This window comes from Suillus fuscotomentosus (assembly GCF_016647785.1).
Source record: "Suillus fuscotomentosus strain FC203 chromosome Unknown F5891scaffold_73, whole genome shotgun sequence".
Classification (NCBI taxonomy): Eukaryota; Fungi; Basidiomycota; class Agaricomycetes; order Boletales; family Suillaceae; genus Suillus; species Suillus fuscotomentosus.
This window is the reverse complement of record NW_024539585.1, coordinates 49,155-68,519: the sequence shown is the minus strand read 5'-3', so window position 1 is coordinate 68,519 and position 19,365 is coordinate 49,155. Positions and strand designations below refer to the sequence as shown.

Here is a 19,365-nt window from a genome sequence, read left to right as displayed (position 1 = left end):
AACAAGGAGCGATGGAAGCTACCCACATTTTTTTGCGACCGGCAGCTACTTCAACCATCACGGAATTGGTGGATGATGTTTTTCCTAGATAGATTTGGTAAGATCGTATCAAATTTCCACAGGATTATCTATCGAAGATAGGAATGTATAAATGGCTACCAAATTCTTATCACAGTGATGGAAAGGCTAGCTAATAGGTTGCATTTGCTTCCTCTTCGGGAGTAGGAACTGACTTGGAGTCCACGTCAAGTGCTGCTGAGCGACGTTCAGTCAAAATATGTTCGGCCATCTCCTGGAGTCGATTCTTCTTCCGTTTTGCAATTACAATAGTGCATGCATGCGCATAGGTAGCACAGTTTAGCCAATTAACAATTCGTTTTGATGCACCAGGGATGCGATGGTAGACCCAGTTCGCAATCTGAGCACAGTCTGTAAGAGACAGATCACCACAATATGGCACAGTAGTCTGCTTGCGACCCGTTTTCTCTGATAGGTCGGCAAGATACCCAAGCGCTGGGACTGCGTTGCGCATCTTCGCAGGAGCAGGTTGCTCCAAAATGGCTGTGCCGCATAGTGTGTTGTGTCTGACTCGGAGGTCTGTATATAACAGATTGTAACTAGCAGGTGCCTGTCGAGAGTGACAGGTTATTGTAAAGTGGGTGCTCTAGAATCTATATAGTCTGAATGACATCGTCTCGTACTATATTACTAGGACTCACTGCTGCCGCGCCCACTACCGCATCCGTGCCGCAACACGCCCAACACGTCCTCTAAATTCAACCTCTCAAAGGCATGTCCGAGAGGCGCATAGTTGATGAATTCGACGAGTAATGCTGCTAGGTCAATTAGCTTGTGTATGGTTAGAGTAGTTGTCGGAAATGAGCGTTGAATGTTGGTTTCAGTGAGATGCGGCAGTGATGCGTTAGTGGTGCGGCAAGTTGCGGCAGTGATGCGGCAAAATCCCTGAGCCCCTTTGAATTGGGCTTCTAGACGTCTCCAAAAATCTTCGAGAACTGTCGACCAAAAAGTGACTTTCGGAAGTGAACTTGGCCATGAAAGAAAACAGGCACCGAGTACACAAATACTGCAGCACCCAATAGTATCAATAGCATCCCAGGGATTGCGAGTGTAACTATTATGGAATTAGTGGTGTGTTCAGTGCCATTGTCGCGGAACTTACCTGTCAAAGTTTCCATATTTGGACCAATGTGGCAAAGTATGCCACCCCAAGCTATTGTGAAAGAACAGCACAGGATGTCGAACATGGCTCCTGACTGCATAAACCTTCTGGTACTGCGACCTCTGGTAAAGGCCACAGTAAGGGCCCATGAAAAGGCCATACAACCTGCGAGTGCCTCTGTGATAAAGCGAGGGACGATGTTCCGAATCGAATAGATGGTGACAGACTCGACTATCAGGAATAGAAGTATTAGACTCTTGACGAAGGTAGCTGTACTGTAGTATTTGGGCATGATGAAGGATTAAGTGAGGATTAAAATTGTGGTGGGTCAACGGTAGGTTAGGTAAATGACGATACTTATGATGTCATGTGTGGATGACATACTATTCATTTGTCATCCTGGACCGCATCTCAAGACCCTTATGCACCTATGCTACCTTCTCATTATGCGGACACTAACATGTAAGAAATCGTTTCCTCTTTGTCGCTATGCCACATTCGTGTCTGCACATGCACCACACCATGATCGGCATACTCTGGCATATTATCGTAGTCTCCCCCAACATTTGTGTCTGCCCAAAGTCCCATACGAGCACTTTGTCGTCCATTGTGCTACGCAACGCGTGTGGAGGATATCTCTCGTCGACATGCAGTCGTGGTCAGAAAGGCAGCTTATTTGCATCTACATATGATCTTCCCCGATCCAAGGCGCGTTGAACTAATATTGTCTTTCTGCGTGAGTATTTGATGATAATAAATTACAGTTCAATTCCCGATGTCCTTCGATACCTTTTTTACCTGAAAAGCCTTCCACCTGCAGACACACTCTTCAATTCACGCCATCTGAACTCGAGGCTTTCCGAGGAACTAACATCTACGGCGCTACCCATGATCGTCAGGAAAGCTGGAATCCTGAGTGGAATATATGCCGAACCTTTATCCACGCTGTATTGGGCTAAAAGATACACTCGATATGCATATTCCATGCTTGTTTTTTCCGTGCATGCCTCTCAAACTAGATCAGGGACAAATACGACGCATCTTTTGACCCGCGCATTTCCATCCACACTTCTATCTCGATCTCCTACGCTGCAGACCACCTCCTCGACCTATCCGTTCATGCTTCCAGGCGTAGATGTCCTCAGCCATTCTCGTGGACAGCCTGTTTCTTGTTGCACGTCCTATCCGGAAGTACGGAAGAAAGGGATGAGTCGGCTACTATTTCTATCATCTCGCATACCACGACGCCTCTTAGCGAAGAAGTGTTCAATACCTACTCAAAGCGAATGATGAGCTGATCCTCGCATACGGTTCCTCGTTTCCACAAAATCCGGATGATAAAATTACGCTACAGCTAGGTAGGTCCTCTGACAGTCGAGCAATGATATGTAAGAGCCAGGTCTAGAAGAGATAGTCCAGTGCTGTGAACATTCAAACCTCGGATGTGAAAGATTTCTCGTCTAGTTGCGAGTCTGAAAGATGCAACAAATCAGGATCATCTTCAGGCTTGAACGTAATTTTAGTGTGGTCATGAATACTGAATGAAATACCTACCAACGGGGAATGCACAAACAACTCCTCCATGACTGGGCCCAAGTTGATGAGCCACCAAACTTTCGCGATCGGATGCTTCCAGAAGTTCCACTTCAAATTCCCCCAGACACTTAACGTGACCAAGCAATACAGCGCATATGCCAATGAAGAACTCAACACCATGGCCTTGTTTTCCAGCAAATCTATGGTATTAGCATGATATTCAAGTTAGTAGGGGTTCCCAAGTTCAAGCTGCTGCAAATTTACCTGCAAGTGACCTCGTCTCTGCGGTGTCACTGTCATCATATATCACTAAGGCTATCACCAACAATCCATAGAAGGCCCAGCACAGTATGGGAAGTTTGAATGGTTCATTTAGGAAAACTTTGCGAGTGATTGGGATTCGTACTAGGACAACAGCTAAGAGCCAGGTTGCTGCCATAATGACAGCAGTGACTTCTGCGGCCCGGGAAGAGAACCATGGGTATTGCATGATAATTATGTAGATGACTTGAAAGCAGGCGTAAAAAATTGCTCGTAGTAGTGGTCTCGGCATTGTGCCAGTGGGTACGGCAAAGAGGAAGATTTGGATAGGGGTAAAAACCCAAAGCTAGGCGTTACCTGTGAAGTTCAGACGGGGTGGGAAAACTTTTGACTTAGAAGCAGTTTTAGACTCCGTGCTTGACAGTAACGCGCATGTCGCGGAAAGTAACCCATCCATTCCTCAAACAGAAAATATCGACCAGCAGACATGTATGTGTACCACACGTGGAAGGCTGCTAACGGCACCGAGTAAATGCGCATGGTGATGTCAAGTACGTTAGAACAACCCTAACAAGTCCTCCTGGGGCTGCGCATTCTGAGCCGGCTGGGACGGTGGCGCCGACGACCCTCCAAATCCTTCGAAAGGCGAGGACAGGGATGTCACTGTCGGCGATAGCGCCGTTGACAGCGATCCTGCACCCGTATCCATAGTTTCCATACCACCGAAGATCGACACAAGGTCGTCTAGTGGATTCGCAGAAGTGCCTGACAGGAAGTTTGCTGCAGCGGGTGTCGAAGGAAGTATTTGAGTAGCAGCGAGTCCAGAAGGCTGCCCATCCTGCGCGGAATCATCACCAAAGTCGAGAAGATTCTCTGCTTGTTGGCCAGCAACAACCGTCTGGAGGGCTTTCTGAGCATCTGAAATTCTGTAATTACACCATGAGAGTCGTCAATTCAGTAGAAACAAACAAAGCTGGCCAGTGGGCACTCACTCTGATCCTTTGCGTTGCACTGAGTCGGCACCAACCCGTCCATGACCAACAAATGTTTCAGCAGGTTTGTGGTAAACACTTGCTAATGATGATATCTCGCCGAGGAGCTCTTCAAGCAACGCGGGCGAAACCGTTGTTCTCGGGATAGATATTGGTGGCCGATGAGCAAGGACAACAGCCTAGTTTACGTTGATTAGCACCATCGACCAAGGCCCAGAAATTTTTCACACCTTCGCTGCGCCAGGGTCTGTTGACAAGAGTCTCCAATATATGTAAGCGCGGTCCCGCACATCATGGTGAATCGCAATCCTTCGTTGCTGTATTCAACACACGCTGAACGACTCCCTGGGACGAGTCAGGCTTCTTCAAGAATAGCTTGACCACTGCAGTCAACGTTTGAAGCTGTACCTATTGTGCAAGATCAGTACTTGTGGCACCAGTTTAAAGTAACACTGAAGTCAAATACCTGGTACGACTCCTCGATGAAAGAGTCCACAAATATCCCCAGCAGTTCATCTGCGTTGTCGATCTTATCGGCATACTCGCCAATAATCCAAATCAAGGACGTTTTCGCTTCTGGCTCGTCCAGCTCTTCTAAATTAGCGCAGAGTGTAGGGATTACACCTTCGTATGTAGAGGGGTACTTCCTGAAAATATCCTAAAAGGAATGTCATTACGAAGGCCACAAAAAGCAAGATATCACTGCGCACCTTCATGACAACCACGGCTTCTTGGACCACATAGCTGACGCGAGTGTTAATGAGCTCTAACAATACGTTCACACAACGTTCCGCTGCGCTCTCAATTAGAATTGCTGTCTGGCCAATAGCTTTGATGCTCTTCCGGACAAAATCGACGTCGACCTCCGACGAGTATCTGACCAGCACGGTCAGCAATGCAAACCACAGAAGTTGCTATGACTCACTCTTTCAGTTCGCTCAACAAAGCATCTACGTTGCTATCACTGGCCAATCGGACCATGATATCAAGTTTCTCGATCTTGACATACAACGGGTCATTGTATTTACAGAAGAATACCCTCATTTCGTTCGAAAGGAGGTCGGATCGTTTTTGAAGGAGAAGGTTGATATTCCGCAGCGCAACCCATTGTACCTCGGGCGGAGACGATAGCAGGGTGACTAGTGGTGGTGCCATCTTGCGGATCAACTGCTTAACGAGATCGTCTCGTCGAACATGGCGTATGTGGATCATGATGACCTTGAAATGTGAAGGTCAAGTCATGACAAGGGCCGGATGAGTGACACTGTGTACCTTCATTGCTGCAAGAACAACACTACCATTTACATGCTGGAATTGAGGTACGACGCGCTCGCAGATGTGCTCACTCTCTTTGTCGTCTGTCGCGTCATACCGTGCTAGAGCATTCAAAATTGCGACTCGACCCCATTCTGAACACTCGTTGAGGGCGATGAGTAGTTTGTTCAGTATAGCGGAGGTGATGGAGAACACAGCGGGATCGGAAGTAGAGTCAGATGGTTGGTTGGATGTTGCTGAGATGTGGATGTCTGTGAGTGCTGCGACTGTATTCGCCACGACCTAAATGCAAAGATGAATCCTACTCTGTAAAACAGAAAGATATGAGATTACCATAGGGTTGCTATCTGAAATCATATCACGAAGCTGATCCAAAAAACCATTCTCGATCACAAGCTCGGGCTTGAGATCATACAGCTTTGCAACGCAGAGCGCAGCAGTCTTTCGAACATACGGGTTGTCATCTCGCAAAGCGCGTTGAAGAGGGTCGCATAGATAGTCTATAATTTTCTCTGCACGCAGACACCCCATAGTTCGAATCGCCAGTGCGCGTACGAGAGGATTGGGATCCTCGGAGTCCTTGACGAAGGTGTTCACGGCCAATATGACGAGTTCTGGTTGTGTCTTTGCATAGTTCATAAGATATAGATATACGAGCTTCTTCTGTTCGAGGTCATCTGTCTGCATATTCTTGAGAACATCGGGGAACAAGCCGCTGACGTCTAGGGATGTGTTAAGCACGGAGGGAAGATCAAGCGAGAATGAGCAGCACCTTTGCCGACGGTCATCGATGCTATGACCCGCTTGATCGCATCTTTTCGTTTATCGCGGTACTCGCTGTTGAGATCCACGCTGAGTTCATAGTTTTCGCCTTTCCGTGGTGCTCGTATGCTCATCGAGAGTAAGTATTAGAGATTATGCCATTACCTAAGCACACTTTAATTGTCTTTGTTGCTACACGTGTGCCGAATCTATATGCATCAGCGGGTTAGATCGTGCTACAGAGTGCTACGGAGCGCTTCGTAGCACTCTGTAATCATGTGTAATGAGTTACGTTTCCCTGATGCTGGTAATTGGATCATGTACAACCCAGGATGCAACTTTCATCATAGCACTGAGGTGCACGTTAGATCGTTGAACATTGCAAATTGAAGATCAACAACCCTCGCTGTTTGACAGTAAGGTGTAGATAATCCCGCGAGATCAAACGTATTCTTATGTACAACGGCGCAGTTACTGATATAATACGAGCCAGTTAGTATGTAAGAAGGTGAATCGCTATACAGGACCAAGAAGCAAGACATACGACGAAAGGAGAAGTGGAGAAGATCTATGTGTCGACAATGCCGATCTGTCTGGCAGATAGATTCTATCCTGCTTCAGGCCTCAGGTGTGACCGAGGATCCGATCTACACCTAGACTAGCATACGGTAGTATGATACCGCATACTTACTTACATTGCACGAACACCACTACAACAGTAAACCAACTGATTAATACTTCCACTCAATCCCCAGATCGCTGGATCTTCTGATTCGAAAACTTGAAAATAAGTCCCGTGAGCAAAAAAAAGATTAATAAACGCAAACACTCACTACAGCGACAACAGTTCCATCATCCAACTCCTCCTTCCTCAGTACAAGCTCATACCCAAATACCTTGGGAAGAATGATTCGCCATACAGCCCAGTACAGCACGCCTGCAAACATGATAGTGATTCCAACAAGGCAGTACCTATAGAACAAGCGATGAATGAGAATAAGGGACGCACTAGTGGAAGAAGCGTACAGGTAATATGGTAATGGTGGGGTGTCACCAACGCCGCCGGGTGGTCTCAGGAAGGGAGCAACGAGGACTGTATAGAGGTTTGGTTAGGGAAAGAAAGCGTGGAAGCTGTAGATGGTAACTCACGGAAGGCAGCAGCAACCAAGAAGAATACGGCGAAAGGCCACCATACTACATCATATGCATGAAGATATCACATAGGAAGAGCAACATATTTGTTCACCTTTGAATGGCCGAACAGCATCTGGCTTCTTCCATCTCAGATAGAACAGACCCTGGCGGCATCAAGAAGTAAGAAACACTCCAGACAGAGTTGAAAGACGTACGGTGACAATAAAGAAGTCAATAATCTGCTGTGGGTATCCTTCGATATCCAAAATGAAGGGGAAAGCAATGTTTGGGGGAGGTGCGATTATAGTGATGGCCTAGGAAACCAATCTCAGATTAATATCACGGATATCATGTAGTTCTACAGTAGCACTTACGGAGGGTATCAAGTGGATGATCAATCCCGGAAGGGGGGACTTCCCTGTGGGCCAATTTGAAGCCCAGAATTTGTTTCCGAATGGTAGGGGTATCCCTTCCTTTGCGAGCTCTGCGATTGAAGCATGAGCTATGTATAATTACGATGTTTGGTATGACGAACCTTGGTTTACTCGTGCCGCAGCAAAAGTCTAGATGAAAAGTTCTTGGGTTACATATTTTAATAACATCCCTCGCTTACCACAGTAATAACGTTCTACGGCGCACCATCAGAGAGATCATGATATAAAATACATAGGACTCACTCCAAGAGCACTGTCATGAGAACAATAAATCAGGAAACCCTCAAACTCAGGACGTTGAGCTCACCTAAGAGCAATGAAAACTGCGAGCACACGCTCCGCAGCAGAACCAAAGACGGTCTCGAAAAACAAAGCAGCAACAGTAACACCAGACTCGTCGATTTCTGTCTATCGATACCATTCAGTATTTCGTTCGTGGTGCAGACACAAGAAGTTCTTACCTTGGTTGCAGCTGCGAAATAAGCCACATTTGCAAGCAAGTACAAAACGGCGCATATACCAAGACCGAGCAGGCCCGCGATCCTGAGCGTCCTCACTGGATTACGGACATTGTTCATCACGTAGTTCACGTTAGACCATCCCGCATATGCGTTCAGGATTTTAAAGGTAGCGGCAGCATACTGTCAAGACCGCAATCAGCAGGTGGACATCTAGGAATATCATTGAACGCACACCGCTGCTGCTCGTGGAGCTCCCCGCGAACGCGTTTCTGAAATTATAGTGTGGATCTGCGACGCGGGTTTTACCAGAGAGAACTACCCAACCTGCGATCACAACAAATAGGAGAATTAGGATCTTGAATATCGAGAGCAACTGAAAGGAAGATGATGAATATGATAATGGTAAAAAAATGAAAGTTTGCATACGTTCATGATCAGCACGCCGGTCTTTGGGGTCAATCCGTGTAGAAGGGTTACGAAGAAGATGACTAAAGGCCATGAAACGACCGTAACATGCCAGTTGTGTAAATCATACCCCCCAGTGCAATTCCACGTTCATTCCAGCGACCTACGAGCTGATCAGCGGCAACCAAGATACTATATCATATCAATTGAGTCGTTTCATTAAGATCCAAAATACGCACTTGCTAGCAAAAACCTTGACAAAGCAGCCAAGTTTTAACACCGAATATCCATCCGAAATAAGATATGACTTACGATACAACCGGTTGGAGTGAATCCAAGTAATATACAGTAGACAGCGAATACTACGGTGGCAAGGTACTTGGGCTTTGTATAGACGGCCTCAAGGTATACCTTCTCTCCACCACTGCGAGGAAACATGGTGCCGAATTCAAGCCATATGAAGAGGCCACAGAGACTAAAAAAGAAGCCGAAAGCCCAGAGCATGAACGAGGCACCGACTGAGCCCACGCTGGAGAGGATGGAGGACGGTGTTGAGAATATACTGGTGCCAACGATCCGTCCAACGATAAGGAGAGTGCAAGAAGTTACACCAAGGTGACGACCGAGACCTCCAGCAGTATCTGGACAATATTAGACGAGTAAGTTGAAAGAATAGCTAGCAATCGCACATTCTTCAAAGGTCAGCTCTCCAGGATTAAGGTTAGGATCATCGTTTGGTTGCGTCTGAATCCTCTGATCCTTTTCGGTGAGCTGTGACTCGGAAGCATGGTTCTCTTCCTGTTTCTTGTTTAACCGCGACCACCAGGTAGTAGACATCCTGTAGATGAGGTGGGAAATACGAACACAAGATCATCACTGAAAACCAACGTTCCTTATTAACTTTCATATACACGTTATGCCCGTTCTAGTTGCGAGGTATGAAGGCCAAAAAGAGTGACTCGTGACCTGGAGGAGAAGGCGGGGCATCACACCCTCGTATTATCGACACCCCAAGTTAGATTTTTCGGAAGCAAGAACCAAATAGATTCTACTGCGGCGGCAGAACAGATAAGAACGAATTACATGAAGCAAAGAACAAAACCACAATCGGACGAGTAGTCATATCCGCTAGTGCTGGAAAACTCGAGTCTTATAAGGACTTCGTGGAGCGGTTGTGCAGTACATGGACATACTTCTTTATATCAATACTCATGCCAGCACGGCTTATCGGACGTTGCCGGCTAGTCTATTCAGGATGTACCTTAATTTCCCGGCAAGCAGCATGCTGAGCGTTCCGTTCCTCAGCCATCCTATTGGAACCACGCCTTCTCTCGTATATACCGTTGGTTTTCCGTTCCTATTTGGGACACACCTCTATATCACATACACCTTTGGCTTTCCGTTCCTATTAGATAAGCGTGTACTGTTATATGACACCAGAGACATTGCCGGATTTGCTGGAGTCTGATAGTCTTATTACTTATTCTACTCTATCATAACCCATTTGTAATATTTTCGAGAAAGAAGAAGTGTTTTTGGAGGTGTAGATGAAATTACAATTTTTGATCTCGCTAGTTGCCGCTTTTGAGTGAAACACACTAGTACTGTAGAGTTTGGTCTTCGAGCGAACGTCGGACGTATCAATATCCCATAATAACCACTTATCACTGAGCTATGCGAATACATGTGGACAGTGGAATACAATCTAATATTGTAGTGGTAACTGTGTACCAAATTAGTCTGGTCCATCGACGTTTACCTGCTTATCGGGTACCCCGCGATGGGAAGCACGTGGGTGAGTAAAATAATTGTGATTGGCAAATGAGTCGACGAGAAGTGATGCATATGTGATGAAGGGCACAATACGAGTGTTGGGAACATTTGGCAGATATAGGAGTGTTCAAATGCTGAACGACACTTCGCCGTTACCAGAGTGCTGGAGCGTCCTGGAGAGCCCAACTGAGTAGGGCTTGACCAAGGATCCAGTACTTAGGAAATGAAGTAATGCAGTAAATGGAGCCTGAATTGCAAATATTGAGACCACATACCACTTTCAAGTCGCTGAAGTGCCTGCAGCTACAGTTGGAGGTAGTACCACCATCATCAGCTAACAGACGCACTAGAACTTCGCAAGGTGGCTACTCTGGGCGACGGATACCTGCGTTCGAATGTTGTTAAATAGTAACACAGGTAAGGGCCTGCACAAATCTACGATGTATTACATTCAAGGTTCTCTTGAGGTAGGGCACTGATTATCTTTTCACAAGCGGCCAAGATCATATTCCGACACACCACGTCCATGATACACCTCCTTCCAACTTGCGCGACATCGTCACAGTCCATCGAGATGCACATCTTCCCCATTCTTACAGCGGCCTCCAAAAGAGCACCGTTGAGTATAATTCCAAGCCCGTCTTTCGCTCTGCCTGTGCTCACGCAAGAGTTGAGTATGTGGCACAGATACCACGTCGCATCTTTCCGCGCTAGAGCCCTCGAGCCTATCCTGTCTACCGAGCACAGTTCTCCGTTTGTGTGGATTCGACGCCTGCAATAATTCCGGACCACGAGACGCCTCATTCGGAGTTGCGTTGCTGCCCATAGTCCCTTCAGTAGTTCTGGTAAGGTACAACAACTCTAACGCCCGAATTGACTCCAATGCTATGCGCTCCCTGATGCCAGCTGTATACTCAAAGTAGCGGGGTGATATCGAGTCCAACGTATCCATCGCCTCGCTGAGAAGAGTCAAGAGGTCCGCACGAGGGTCGGGGACGGGTGTCTGGCTGGGAGGTTTAGGTACCTTCTCGTTTCCTTTGCGGCTTTTCGACGTTTTCTTGGCCAAGCTTGCGCCTAGATGGTGCATAATGTATGCCCGGGATATGAGACTGAAACTGCAGACAACGGGGACAAATATGGTGCCGATGAGGCGGGATACAGCGATACTGTTGGAATTGCTGATGTCCTGGCAGAAGAGGGCTGGAAGAGCGACGCGCAAGACGTACACCAGAAGTGGGGAGGCCATTGCGATTCTCGACTCGTTGAGTTCTGTTGGAACAGAAGACATTGAAATATTTTGGAGGCCTAGAAATTTACCGACGGTGTTGATCGTGCGTGTGATCGCAGCTAGCAGGCGCGAGTTGCGTGGTGGTTCGTCACCTGTCTGTGAACTTGTTGAGTCGAGAACACTTCGGAGGGAGGTGAATGCTGCAGTGAGCGACGATGACAATTGGCCTGTCGCATTGAGGCGTCCTTCCCCGAATCGTGAGTCAAGGAAAACGAGGCGGATATATGAGATTTGCACCTTCCCGTTTTGCAGGCCAGTCATCGTCCTGAAGCTGAGGCTCTTGAGTTTTACCTGCCTTCTTCGTTTTCTTCGGAGGAGGAGCAACTTCCGAGTCGTCTGGCATGTCCTTGGCCGCGTTTTGCCGCAGATGAACGAGTTCTAGAAAATGATAAGTAAGGCTGGCGGACGGGATGGTATTCGAAGACTCGAACACACCTGCTTCATCCTCTTCCCGCTTTTGTTTCAAGGACTCAAGTTCTCTTTCGAGTGAGAGTGCATGAGTCCTCCACCCATCCTCATCGTACGTTGCCTGACTATCGTCGGACGTAGAAAAATACGACCGAAGGTCGAGGAGATAACCTGTGTATCCGTGTCATAAAAGCCTGTGAGTGAGCCTTGAAGCAACCGACTTGAAATAGGACTGGTCCTTCGGCTTGTGTTTCAAGACGGTGATGGCCTAGGGAGGAAACAAGTAATGAGCGGCTTGACCACTGACTTTGATCCTGTGCGAGAAGTTGACCGTACGATGGCAAGGCGGACTGAGACCTGGGGTGCGACCGACATATCTCTGAAATTCTACACCGTGTATACAAAGACTGATTGGAAGATTAAAATTCAGTAACCGTTTGGTTGTAGAGGTCAAAGATTGATAATTGTTCACACGGCTACTGTTGTCGTCTAACCAACGTCTAATATGCGTTTACCCTTTTTGATTTCTCTAGTGCGCGCATGTCCTTCATCGTACTTGCATTACCTTGTGAAGCGCCGTTGTGAGAGATGTGCAACTCGACTTATTGGTCGTAAAATCAAAACCAGGCTGCTCTCGAGCCTAGGCTTCAGGGCTGATGGAAGAGTAGAACAACTTGCACGTATCGCGTTCACTGTCAATGCACTTGGTTGTGTAAACCGTGTTGATATCCAGGAATAAACAGGTATCACATAAAACAGCCAGAACACCGGACATAATTGCATCACATCACATCAGTAAGGAGACCCGGTAGCGATCCATCATGATCTGAAATGCCACACTTGTTTTGCGACCCAGGAACTCAGGTGGGATATAATACCATTAGCAGCTAGTAACGGCCACGTCGACACGATAAATATGGCGAACCATATCGGAGAAACGATCGAGATGATGACAACGTCGGAAGTGCAGTAAATCACAATGGACAATGTTGCAGCAAAGAATATCATTCTGTCAAAGAGTGAGTAAGGATTTCATCGTGCAACCAGAAACGTACCCCCAAATCAGAAGAGCATATGGCAGACTGAGCATGAGTGCAAGGCTTTCGAGGCCGAGCATAGACTGCGACATTTCTATCATGAACAAAGCCTAGTGGACGTGAAGAATGCAAGTCAAACGAATGATGAACAGGAAACGTACCACACTTTCAGCGGAGTCCCGATGGCTGTCATTGACTTGTCCGGCCAGGACTAGTGAGACCACTAACGAGCCCAAGGCACAAAGGGTAGACATATACAATACAATGATTGCAGACACTTGATTCTGGACGGGTGGAACTAACAGAAAACTGATATCAACAGTAAGCATCACCGTAGACTGAGATAGACGTCAAATGCACTGATGACATGAAGTAAAAGCACAACTTGCGAATACCGAGTATCCCTTCCATTCACTATTGAGCCTGTTGATAAAACTTTCCCAACGTCGTTGAACGATGGTGCAATCGACCCATATCTTGTGAAGGGCCTTGCTTTGAGCACCAGGGGCTCCAAACAAAATGACATTTATGACGCGAAAAAGGATGCTTTTCGGAGGGGGAATGTAATCGACGTATAGCGACTGGTCTACGTCAAGCCGAGCTCCCGGCTGTCCACAGAAGTTTACAAACTTGTTGCTGCCTAATCGAGTAATTAGCAGAAGGCCTGCACTCGCAACTAACCTGAGCTCACAAAACTCTCCCATAAACCGAGCTGAGGTCATCAACAATGGTGTCAGAAGCAATCAACGTAACTTCCGTGCTAGGACTTACCGACGATCCATACAGAATGCTCATGCTCCTTGTCAATGCTGCCTGAACAGGTGATCAACGATGACCTCTCACATATCAGGAAACAATTCACTCATGAGAGGATCCATAAGGTCTAGCATACTTGAAACCTGGTCGGAAGTAAAAGATGCTAGGAATTTTTTGGAGGTGATATTGTCTATCACGAGTTATTCTGGCACGTGGAATATGATTTTAAAATCTTTACCCACCTGCCCGAGTAAACATAACGATTTCCTTAAGTGTCACGAGGACATCTTCCGGAAGGAAGCGTTTGTTTGAAAACAGTTCAATGTGTGACCTGTCAAGATGATGACAATGTGTAACGATGTCAGGTAAGGACTGTTGCAAAGTGTCAGCACATTTACTTCGGTCAGATAAGGAACGTGCATACTTCTGAGGTCGCACGGACCAGTACTGCGATTCTAGCGCATATCCTGGGAGTAACACCATGGGAGAAGCTCGGATGAGTATTGGACGGAATAAACTCACTGATGTGGCTTTTGCGTTTTACTCCTCGAACATTATCCATAAGATCTCTAGATTTGTAGGGCTCCAGCCAGAAAATGACATGTCTGTCGTGATCGACAAAGTAGTAGCCCCATTTCCCTTCCCCATCCACCTCCATATGCTCCAAAGTGAGTTCGACGGACGCATGAAAGGTGTGTGCCTTGCGAGCTTCTTTGTACGCCTCTTTAACAACCTCACCCATTATGGCCACAGTTCCAGGGTCTCGAACATCAACATCGGTGAAAACTCGCTGGATGGAGATATGATTAAGTCAAGTCATGTAGGAGCTGCCATGGACATACATCGTACGAGTGGTAGAAAAACAAAGCGCCTTCTGGGTGCGTGGGCGGTTCCCATCCCGACACCGGAGCGAGCTCCCTGACGGCCCCTTTTAATTTCATCGAGTGTGCTCCCACCAGCATGCTTACTCTGAATAGTCCAAAGGACCTTTTTGAATCTCAAAATCTTAATTGTGATCTTGACTGTTAATATGGTTTATAACGGCGTTAAGATGATAATGCGCTCAACAAATATATTCCACATACAATTGATTCCTCTCATATCGCTTTATCTGTCCAGGTATGATGGGAGTGAGAGTGAACTGTCCAGGCGCCGCAGGATAGGGCGGCACGGTGATAGCAACAGTGGTATGAAAACTGGGCTCAGGCATCGCGGTATAGCTCGGTGTCGATTACACAGAAGGGGTCGGGAGGGACTGGGTGTTGGAAGCTAAAGAATTCAACCCTTCATTTCGTGGAGATGCTTTAGACAACGGCACTGCAAGGGTCTCATGGGTCTTATTGTCTTGGTCTGCCAGATGAGAGCTGAACGCTAAGCCTGGTTCTCGAAAAGTCCTCTCTCTTCCGCCGATAAAGACCTGACAGTGCCGGAATAGTCGCAGAAGGAAAGCGAGGAGAGGTTCGTATATGAGCGAAATATGGTTTTCCTGACAGAGAGCTTCAACCAGTCAATGAACATCCGAATGGGATACCCTCCAGGCATATTGATAATCGAGGAACAAACTCGAACTTTGGCGATAACCTTAAATGGCCAGCGGCCAAGCTTCCAAGTCTCACGGACATTATATCACTTACTTAAGCTTGACTCAATATCCTGCCACCGCCCGCAGCTGGCCCACGAATGAGTCATTGTGTGGTGTTCTACCAGATATCCCTGTTTGTCGGATATTCCATGGAAGAGGGTCCTGGTCTAACCTTGTGTCACACACTGTGGCCGAGGTCATAGCCGGCCCGGGTTGTACATGTTTGCGTGCAACATGTGATGCGAAGGTTTCGTTAGGTCCCCTATTTTAAGTTCTCGGATGACTTCCCCCAGCGTTTAAAACATCATTCTAATTTTAAATCAGTGTTCTCAACTCCTGGCGAGGCGCTCACATGCCACAGTTGTCAATCTCGTTTCCGCAGTAAATACCTAGCGCGGATGTTGGACAGGGTCTCGGCGAGGGTCGGATATTCTGAGATCGAAATATTCATCAAATTCTAGGATCCCAAATGCTGTTCGTGTTCCATGGAATCTTCCTGCTGACAGTCCACTCTTGAGGTTCCCGCAGTGAATGCATGTTCTCCTTGATATCTGACAAGAGAGTGCGCTCGTGTTCTAAATTCATAGCTGGCATGGTGGGTAGTGGTTGACAGAGGGATGGATATTCGAATCTCGATTGACAAGAGTGAGCAAATAAGTACAAGTGCGATACTGCATTATGCAGCCTGATGGGCGTTTAACGAAACGAACGCATGACCGAACACGTTTTTCCGTTTTAAATGATAGCGGACGCAAACGAGCGGTTGCCGAACGGGCCCTTAGGCGCCTTGACATACATATACAGCCTACTTATGATTTGATCATTCAGTGGCAAACAAAGATAACGCGAATAAATAACGTACTTACAAACTCGAGCTTCCATCGTTCAACGTTCAACCTCCACAGATTGTTCGTTCCGTCTGTGAGTGATAACCTAAATTCTAAGTCAGCGGAAAAAATTGAGACTGCAATCAACAGGCAATGACCACGTATTTGCCTACCCCCATCTCGTCGTCGCAGGCCCATGTAACACCCCATTCTGCGATAAGACCAATACCAGAATCAGATCTGCTACCGCAACCACCTTCAAAATTATACTCGTCAGACATGATGGTTGCAGAGACATCAATAATAATGCCCCGCCAGAAATTTGAAGGACATACCGAACCTGTCTCCAACGCAATACACCTGCCCGATGGACAGCGGATCATCACATGTTCAATCGACGGTTCGCTGCGAGCATGGAACTTAGAGAGCGGAGAGCAGATTGGCGACGAATGGCAGGACGCCAAAATTCATGTGTTCACCATAGCATTGTCTCCGGATGGAAGGAAATTAGCGAGCGGCAGTGAAGATGGTGTGGTGAGGTTGTGGGACATTGACACAACCAAGGTCATCGTTGAATGGACTGGGCACAAAAGCCTTGTGACATCTGTTTGTTGGGGTAAGGATGGACATCGAGTGGTGAGCGGATCCCTCGATGGTACCGCAAGGCAATGGAATGTGGAAAACGGAGAGACTATCCTCGAACCAATCAAGACTGGACACGCAGAGGTGCAGGCAGTCGTCTATTCGCCAGACACAAAAATGTTTGCGACTGCTGGGTCCGACAAGTCCCCGCCTGGCCACAGAGATTGCTTGGTCAAGGTCTGGGATGCCGATACAGGGACCCTAATTACTTCTCTCAAAGGACACACAAACAGAGTGTCCTGTCTAGCTTGGGGCGCGGAGCTTGTATCTGGATCAGCTGATCACTGGATTAGGATATGGGATACTTCCACGTGGAGGCAAATCATCGGTCTGGACGAGCACACTGACGGTGTTCGTGCCATTGCAATATATAATCGCATTTTGGCAAGCGGATCGCAAGACAAGACAGCGCGACTGTGGAGCCTAGACAATGGCCAACCAATCAGTTCACCCCTCAAGCATGCAGATACAGTGTCTTGCGTGTCATTTTCGGCAGATGGACAGCTAGGAACCACTGGCTGCTGTGACCATAATGCGTACGTATGGACAATCGTTAGAGACACCCGCAGATTCGGCTTCCTGCCAAAAGATCCAAAGGTGAGTTTTGAAAGCTCCTCTGATTGCAACTATGTTCAAGGAACTGAGAGCACCTCCTGCAGGACAGTAACTTGAAGTCGTCACTCAATGTCCGTTATACGTCTTAAAAAAACCATTTGATTTGATCTCATTACCGTTCTAGGCTGATGCTACTCAACTGCAGCAAGTCAAGGATGTCAGCGAAGTAACATCAGAGTGGCTGCACACCCCAAGGGGGCAAGACTGGCTGCACTCCCGGATGGGGAAAGATTGGCTGCAGACTCAGGGAGGACACGATATGCTGCAGACACAAAGCGGGCAAGACTGGCTTCAAACACAAAGTGGGCAAGACTGGCTGCAGACTCAAGGCGGACAAGATTGGCTACGAACCCAAGGCAGGCAAGACTCGCTGAAAGTCCCGTGGCAACAAGACTGGCTGCAAGTCGTGAGACGACAAGACCTGTCGCAGACCCAGAACGGGGAACATCTTCAAATAAATATACAATCACCGTCACCGTCACTGTGGAGTGAGCAGGATACACCATTCATACCGTCGACACCGTCGACCCTAAGTGAGCAAGAGTTTCTGGAGGACAATGAAGGGCAAATACAACCATATACCCATGACGAGGTCGATTTCCCGCAGATTGCAGGCAGTGGAGAGGGGGTGAATTCCCGGGACGCGCCAGCATGGGCGCAGCCTGGGAGCCGGCGGAAGTGGGAGCAGCCTTCGACTTCGCAAGACTTTCTGGATACCAAGGCTGGGCAAGAGTGGATGCAGACCGAGGAAGGGAAAGACTGGCTGAATGGCCCGAAGGGGAAAGACTGGTTGCAGACCCTAGGCGGGCGGGACTGGCTACAGAGCCAGGGCGCGCGAGGCTGGCTGCAGAGCCAGAGCGGGAGAGACTGGCTGTGGACCCGTGGTGGGAGAGACTGGCTGCAGACACAGGGCGGGAGAGACTGGCTGCAGACCCAGGGCGGGCGAGACTGGCTGAATACATCAAGCGGAGGAGACTGGCTACAGACCCAGAGCGGGAGAGATTGGCTACAAGTTCAGGGCGGACGAGACTGGCTGGATACCTCCAACGGACAAGACTGGCTACAGACCCAGAGTGGGCAGGACTGGCTACAGATACAGAGTGGCAGAGTCTGGCTGCAGATCCAGAGCGGGAAAGACTGGCTGCAGTCCCAGAGTGGGAAAGACTGGCTACAAACTCAGACCGGAAGAGATTGGCTGCGGACTCGGTGCGGGAGAGACTGGCTAGGGTCACAGGGCGGGAGAGACTGGCTGGAGACACAAGGCGGCAGAGATATGCTACAGACCCATGGTGGCAGAGACTGGCTGGATGCTTCCAGTGGCCGAGACTGGCTGCAGACCCAGAGCGGGAAAGACTGGCTTGAGGCGCAAGGCGGACAAGATTGGTTGCAGACCCAGAGTGGACGAGACTGGCTGCAGACGCCCCATGGTCAAGCATGGCAGTCAACTTCTATGTCGTGGCAAGGCCACTCACAGGCTCCACGCTTCTCACCACGCCCATGGTTAGGTTTTTTCTCTCGTCGCCCTCCTAATCCTCGTGCTGCCTCTTCAAAGGATAAAGTGTGTTCTCTTCTAACCTCCTCATTCCTATACTCATTTATTTCAAAGCTCAGACACATAGCTCCGCCACCAAACACACGAGCTGCCTCTCAAGGACAGCCAAAACAAGACCCTTTACAAGTTGGAGAGCCGTCATTGCCACCACCAAACCTACAGGCAGAAGCTCCCACTCCAGAGTTGCCACCCGGACCAATGCCCCCTCCTGTCGCCTCTACTCCACTAACCATAAAAAATATGCCCGATGCTCCTATTAAAAGACGGGCTGGGTGCTGGACTCGTTTTTGGTCTTGTAGCTGCTGCACTTCCGCTGAATCTTCTGATGGTCTTCATTAGCACAGGTCCACGATTCTTTGTTCATACAAGTTTCGTTTCTCGCCTTTTTTTTGTTCTTGCTCATCCATCATCGTACTTCCGTTTGATACTTGTATGCACAATATTG

General features: G+C 48.0%; 9 protein-coding genes across 9 annotated transcripts; 3 read left to right on the top strand and 6 right to left on the bottom strand.

The window, feature by feature from the left end:
* Positions 1-107: 107 nt before the first annotated feature.
* F5891DRAFT_1060457 (uncharacterized protein) lies at positions 108-897 on the bottom strand. The gene is made up of 2 exons (XM_041362875.1): positions 720-897; positions 108-671 (listed from the first exon to the last, which is right to left on the bottom strand). Exon 2 carries the CDS (start codon positions 530-532, stop codon positions 191-193), a length of 342 nt encoding a protein of 113 aa, XP_041220500.1. The 5' UTR covers positions 533-671; positions 720-897; the 3' UTR covers positions 108-190.
* Positions 898-1,593: 696 nt separating this feature from the next.
* F5891DRAFT_700163 (uncharacterized protein) lies at positions 1,594-2,686 on the top strand. The gene is made up of 2 exons (XM_041372853.1): positions 1,594-1,888; positions 1,945-2,686. The coding sequence occupies exons 1-2, from the start codon at positions 1,869-1,871 to the stop codon at positions 2,468-2,470; spliced, it is 546 nt and encodes a 181-aa protein (XP_041220499.1). The 5' UTR covers positions 1,594-1,868; the 3' UTR covers positions 2,471-2,686.
* On the bottom strand, positions 2,502-3,592 carry F5891DRAFT_700179 (uncharacterized protein). The gene is made up of 3 exons (XM_041372854.1): positions 2,981-3,592; positions 2,735-2,916; positions 2,502-2,686 (listed from the first exon to the last, which is right to left on the bottom strand). The coding sequence occupies exons 1-3, from the start codon at positions 3,267-3,269 to the stop codon at positions 2,612-2,614; spliced, it is 546 nt and encodes a 181-aa protein (XP_041220498.1). The 5' UTR covers positions 3,270-3,592; the 3' UTR covers positions 2,502-2,611.
* On the bottom strand, positions 3,402-6,140 carry F5891DRAFT_1254314 (adaptin N terminal region-domain-containing protein; the record flags this gene model as incomplete). The annotated part of the gene is given in 10 exon segments (XM_041369952.1): positions 3,402-3,903; positions 3,970-4,148; positions 4,200-4,278; positions 4,298-4,377; positions 4,436-4,627; positions 4,680-4,845; positions 4,895-5,187; positions 5,242-5,526; positions 5,578-5,966; positions 6,017-6,140. The coding sequence occupies 10 exon segments, from the start codon at positions 6,138-6,140 to the stop codon at positions 3,534-3,536; spliced, it is 2,157 nt and encodes a 718-aa protein (XP_041220497.1). The 3' UTR covers positions 3,402-3,533.
* A 610-nt stretch (positions 6,141-6,750) lies between these two features.
* On the bottom strand, positions 6,751-9,277 carry F5891DRAFT_1194730 (amino acid transporter; the record flags this gene model as incomplete). Its single annotated transcript, XM_041367996.1, has 18 exons — positions 6,751-6,786; positions 6,840-6,978; positions 7,033-7,099; positions 7,156-7,200; positions 7,253-7,304; positions 7,356-7,454; positions 7,515-7,624; positions 7,676-7,703; positions 7,754-7,768; positions 7,818-7,827; positions 7,882-7,982; positions 8,036-8,215; positions 8,268-8,408; positions 8,462-8,523; positions 8,571-8,632; positions 8,680-8,693; positions 8,753-9,081; positions 9,130-9,277. The coding sequence occupies 18 exons, from the start codon at positions 9,275-9,277 to the stop codon at positions 6,751-6,753; spliced, it is 1,638 nt and encodes a 545-aa protein (XP_041220496.1).
* Positions 9,278-10,582: 1,305 nt separating this feature from the next.
* Positions 10,583-12,364, bottom strand: F5891DRAFT_1060443 (uncharacterized protein). The gene is made up of 6 exons (XM_041362874.1): positions 12,246-12,364; positions 12,131-12,177; positions 11,937-12,034; positions 11,739-11,879; positions 10,952-11,686; positions 10,583-10,923 (listed from the first exon to the last, which is right to left on the bottom strand). The coding sequence occupies exons 1-6, from the start codon at positions 12,282-12,284 to the stop codon at positions 10,649-10,651; spliced, it is 1,335 nt and encodes a 444-aa protein (XP_041220495.1). The 5' UTR covers positions 12,285-12,364; the 3' UTR covers positions 10,583-10,648.
* Positions 12,365-12,395: 31 nt separating this feature from the next.
* Positions 12,396-12,882, top strand: F5891DRAFT_1060441 (uncharacterized protein). The gene is made up of 2 exons (XM_041362873.1): positions 12,396-12,704; positions 12,766-12,882. Exon 1 carries the CDS (start codon positions 12,415-12,417, stop codon positions 12,646-12,648), a length of 234 nt encoding a protein of 77 aa, XP_041220494.1. The 5' UTR covers positions 12,396-12,414; the 3' UTR covers positions 12,649-12,704; positions 12,766-12,882.
* On the bottom strand, positions 12,396-14,340 carry F5891DRAFT_1060440 (uncharacterized protein). Its single transcript, XM_041362872.1, has 9 exons — positions 14,225-14,340; positions 14,145-14,169; positions 13,945-14,033; positions 13,809-13,892; positions 13,718-13,759; positions 13,336-13,610; positions 13,108-13,284; positions 12,965-13,056; positions 12,396-12,918 (listed from the first exon to the last, which is right to left on the bottom strand). Exons 1-9 carry the CDS (start codon positions 14,262-14,264, stop codon positions 12,729-12,731), a joined length of 1,014 nt encoding a protein of 337 aa, XP_041220493.1. The 5' UTR covers positions 14,265-14,340; the 3' UTR covers positions 12,396-12,728.
* Positions 14,341-16,417: 2,077 nt separating this feature from the next.
* F5891DRAFT_1194727 (quinon protein alcohol dehydrogenase-like superfamily) lies at positions 16,418-19,259 on the top strand (the record flags this gene model as incomplete). The annotated part of the gene is made up of 4 exons (XM_041367995.1): positions 16,418-17,350; positions 17,413-17,439; positions 17,493-18,926; positions 18,975-19,259. 4 exons carry the CDS (start codon positions 16,418-16,420, stop codon positions 19,257-19,259), a joined length of 2,679 nt encoding a protein of 892 aa, XP_041220492.1.
* Positions 19,260-19,365: the final 106 nt, after the last annotated feature.